The sequence below is a fragment of the Geospiza fortis genome, unplaced genomic scaffold (assembly GCF_000277835.1).
Source record: "Geospiza fortis unplaced genomic scaffold, GeoFor_1.0 scaffold1, whole genome shotgun sequence".
Taxonomy (NCBI): Eukaryota; Metazoa; Chordata; class Aves; order Passeriformes; family Thraupidae; genus Geospiza; species Geospiza fortis.
In genome coordinates this window covers 8,147,663-8,152,073 of record NW_005054320.1, presented here as the reverse complement: position 1 = coordinate 8,152,073, position 4,411 = coordinate 8,147,663, and the positions used below count along the sequence as shown (strand labels likewise).

Here is a 4,411-nt window from a genome sequence, read left to right as displayed (position 1 = left end):
TACTCCCTAACAACCTGTGAAAGGCCCTCTCTAGAGAAGGATCGCTGAAGGAAGCTCTGCTGGGTAATAATTTAGAACTGGATCCCAATCAAGTGTGACTGTGAGTGGTCTTAAGGTCAAACATACAAGGAAATGGGAGACTTCCATTGAGCCTTCTCTCTTTCAACTTTTTATTTGGGCCATGGGTGCTGGATGGGTAAGGCAGGGATTTCACCCCCCTACAGCATCCAGCAGCACTGGCACAAATTCTGCTTTTTTCAGTGGGAACCAAAAGGGCACAAAAAGCCTCCCAGAACCACTGGATAAAAGCAGCACAGCCCTTCCTGTCTTTCACTTGATGGCACTTCCCCAGCCTCTCTCTTATTGACTTCCATGTAATCCTCATCCAGCCTGAAGGGCCTAGGCTACTTTGCCATTCCTTCCCTCTTCCTCCCTGCTTCCACCTCTACAACCAGACCAGCTCTGCAATAGCTGCTGCTGCTAAAACCTGCAGTACTGCATGGATCAGGAATGACAAAGAAATGTTGAGTTTGCACCCCAAAATCCCCATTCCTCTGGCTTGGAACTCACTTCCAGGCCCATCGCGCACTTTGGGACCCACGGGGACGGACTCAGAGATGGACTCGGCTGCCGAGCGCCCCTCTGAGATATCCATAGCAGCTTCTGCATCAAGGTCATCAATGTGACTGAAGATCCAATCCACAGCACGCTCCAGACTGTTGTTCTGGAAGGATGAAGAAGACAGTGAACTTGGGAATTCCTGTTCCTGGGGAAATCCTTGCGCTCTGATGTCACCTGTGCCTCTCACCGTGGCTCTAAGCGCTTTCATCGCCTGGTCCCGGGAGAAGCCCATGGAGACAATGGTGGCCACACTGTCTTCTGAAGGAGGGTCTGGGCAGGCAATAGTTGACCCTGGCCCACTGGATCCAGGGAGAACTAACGGGTTAGCAAAGTCTGCAGCAGGAAACACAACACAGCTCAGAGTAATCAGATCTCTCCAAGAGGGTACAGCCCAAGTCCAAACTACTTCAGTTTTCCACTGTGGTAGTAGGACACAAGAACAGCCCAGAAGCAGTAAGCTTCACCACAGCCATGGCCTCGTACCTGGATCGTCCATATGTGACATGACCCAGTTCATGGCCGCCTCAACCCCACTGTTCCCTGTGTAATACACGGCTTTGCGGCAGGCATCCATGGGAAAGCCCATTTCCACTAGCTGGATAATCACCGACTCGTCCAGCATGGGTGCTGTGGGGAGACAGACGTTAGAGCCACCCACTCCCACCCATCCCTGCTGGCTCCATTTCATCTCGTGTCACACAGCCTCCAAAGCCACCACCTCCTAGCTTTATTTCACACCAAGTTCCATCTCTTGGCTTTTCTCAGCCACCTTTCTTCTTCCGTCTCACACACAGGCAAAAAACAAAATTATTCAACCCATGAACTCAGGAGCACTGGCTCTTCCGTAGGCTCTGAACCCGACCTCCCACTGTGGTTTGTGAAAATTAAATACCCCTACCAATTAAATTCTGTATAAATCCCAGCTCTACCTCCTCTAAATGCACCGGACACGCCACCCCATATTGCACAGAACAGGAATCAACAAACCCCCTTGCATAACACCCTTGCATAACAGGCATGCAAGGGAGGCAGCTGGCAATCGCTGACAAAAGGACAGGGAAAGTCTGAGCAAGTGGGAAACTGCTAGCATGGGACACAAGGCAAGGAGAGCAAGGAAATGAGTCAGGCATCAGGAAGAGAGGAGGAGAATCACTAACATGTCGGAGAGGAGAAGTGAGGGGAGCAGAAGGAGTCGTCGTCCTCGTTGCCATAGAACCCCAGGCTACCTTTGGGCTCATCTGGTGTCACCAGTGGGGGTGCGATGTCTGGCATTTCCTCTTCTCCTTCTTGCAGCCCCGTTCCCTGCAGTGCAGAGATATCCAGCTCCTCTGGCATTTCAATGGAAACATCTGCAAGATATGGTCTTGCTCAGCCTCCATGCAGGGGCACAAACAAAAGGCTCAGCTGGCAGATCTACAAGGGTAAGTCCCTGGGGATGCCTGCAGCATCTTTTGGATTGTTACTTTCCTCCTAGCAGTAATGACCACAATATCCATATGTGACTCCCAGTACCTATATGCTCTGCACTTCTCATCCTCCTTACCGAGCTTTTTGGGCACCCAGTCCAGACCGAAAGTGAACTTCTTGATCTGGATGACCAGATAATCTGGGAAAGAGGCGAACCGCGTCGTTCTGGAAGAGACATGTAACATTTTTAAATACCTTGTCAGCAGAGATTGAGGGTATCTAGCTGATCCAAGAAATCAGTGAGTAGGACAGAGCCATGTCCTGAGAAAGTTGGGGGATACATCTGTTTGTGCAGCTCTTCTGTGCTGAGCTTAAAGCTCCTCAAATACAGAACCATTTCTAAGGCAGAAACCCTGACAAGATGAGATGGAATGCAAGTCTTGGAGATGAGAAAAAATAGTACATATTCTCTACCTTCCAATCTTGTATTTTACAAGCCTGGTCAGATTTTGTTTAATTCAAGTCTAACCCTTAAGGAATGTAGTGGAAATAACATCTTTTATTAGACCAACAGATACACCTGCAGGAACTGTCAAGAGCACTTTTTTGGATACGAAACAGAAGCAGCGAATTTTAAGTTAACTGAATTTGATTAAACATTATTTAGTTAGACAATTTGAGAGAGAAAGTGTCTGGAATCTATGAAACAGAGGGGAACATTTGTGAAGGGAGAAGCACCTGTAAGTGAGAAAGATACTCATTACCAGGTGATAATTGCAACATGCTATAGAACTAAATTAAGTGACAGTAAAGTGTTTGAATACAAATCAGCAAAAATTAAAACAAAATGTTACTTTTCAGTGTGATGTTTATTTAAAATAGCTATTGCTTAATAATGGAGTATTTGTTTAATAATTAAATTAATTAATTACTCCATTAATAATGGAGTATAAAAAGCACTTCCAACTCTTTGATGACATTCATTGCAAAAGAACACAGCATCACAGCAGAAAGCTGCTTACATTTGTAGTCTTGTCACTTCAACTTTGCACTGTTGCATGTGCTACAAGCAGTGAGAAAAATTAAAGCTGTTTTTTAAACCTTGCTACTAGCATTTAAACTAGCATTCTTTCGAAGAACTCATGCATCTGTTACACTCAGTGTTCTGCTCAGATCTTCACAGTTAAAAACTTGAAGAAATTTTAAAGATAGTGCAAGATCAGCGTCATCATACAGTCAGTACAGATTTCAAAATTAAATTTTAAATTTACAGTAAAAGATACTATTTTCTGAAATATCACTGTGTTTTCATAGCCTCTCAGCAACTGAAATCTGATGGCTAGGACTTCACTAGCACGGCTGTTCTGCCTAGTGAGGGTAACATCCAGCACTGATGATCCCCTCTCTGCTTCAGTGTTCTATGGAGCCAGGGTGTGGAGGACTACAAAGCTTCAGTAATGTTCTTCCCCCCAAGCCACTACAAGAAGTCCCCAGAGATGCAGCTATGGCCAGCTCATCACAGCATAGCTGGGACACACTTACTTGAGAGCCACAGACTTGGCCTGCAAGGCTGTGCTCCAGAAATCATCCACCTGCTCTGGAGCTCCATAGGCCTCTAGGCAGGAGCTGAAAGGCACCTTGGCTCGCACCAGCTCAGGCAGCGGCTGCTTCTCCTCTTCTGCCTGCCTCTTCTTCTCCTCATACTCCAGCAGTTCATCTAGAGAATAAAGCAGAGGAGTCAAGGACCACTTCTAGGTACCTACAAAGTGACTGGTGTAAGCTACAGACAGGGGCAGAGCAGGCCTATAGATACAGGAGAGAGTGGAGCACAGCTTCCAGGGCACAGTTCTGCTACTGCAGTCACTCCTGTTGTGCTGCTGAATCCCAGCCCAGCTTGTGGTGGCCAAGGGAAAGGCTCTAGAGGGACATCACCATGTCACACCACCTCTGAAGAAATCAGCCCGATCCCTCAAAAGCAGGAGGAGAACCCAGCCTCAGAAGTGGCAAAGAAGTCCCTCTCTCATTTAAGGAGTTCTGTAAGAATAGTACAATATACAAACATAGGGCTTGCTACTGTTCTGGTGTTGGCACATTACTGACCTTTGTTGAGTGCAGCATCCATGGGCACAGGCAGCTGCATAATGTAGTCCACACGCTGGGTATATTTCACCTTTTCTGTGGCCAGGCACTTCAGCTTCTCCTCCACCAGAAAACGGAAGACCTCGTTAGGGTTCTCCGAGCTGCGGCAGTTCCTCTGGAGAAGGAGAAATCAGAAGGACAGATATAATATCAGAATAGCACAAAAAATGATCTGCAGTAACAGTGGTGTCACACAGCACATGGCTGAAGAGTAGTCACTTCTGTACCCAGTACCCTGGAAAAG

At 46.9% G+C, this 4,411-nt stretch overlaps 1 protein-coding gene across 1 annotated transcript in view; it reads right to left on the bottom strand.

The window, feature by feature from the left end:
• Nucleotides 1-4,411, bottom strand: part of USP5 (ubiquitin specific peptidase 5) — a 14,645-nt gene that overhangs the window by 880 nt on the left and 9,354 nt on the right. The window contains exons 12-18 of the mRNA XM_014306855.2: nucleotides 4,129-4,282; nucleotides 3,571-3,745; nucleotides 2,165-2,253; nucleotides 1,779-1,970; nucleotides 1,105-1,248; nucleotides 809-954; nucleotides 571-724 (exon numbers count right to left, since the gene is read on the bottom strand). Of these exons, the coding sequence (XP_014162330.1) occupies nucleotides 571-724; nucleotides 809-954; nucleotides 1,105-1,248; nucleotides 1,779-1,970; nucleotides 2,165-2,253; nucleotides 3,571-3,745; nucleotides 4,129-4,282 (1,054 nt within the window). The remainder of the gene's footprint in view (nucleotides 1-570; nucleotides 725-808; nucleotides 955-1,104; nucleotides 1,249-1,778; nucleotides 1,971-2,164; nucleotides 2,254-3,570; nucleotides 3,746-4,128; nucleotides 4,283-4,411) is intronic.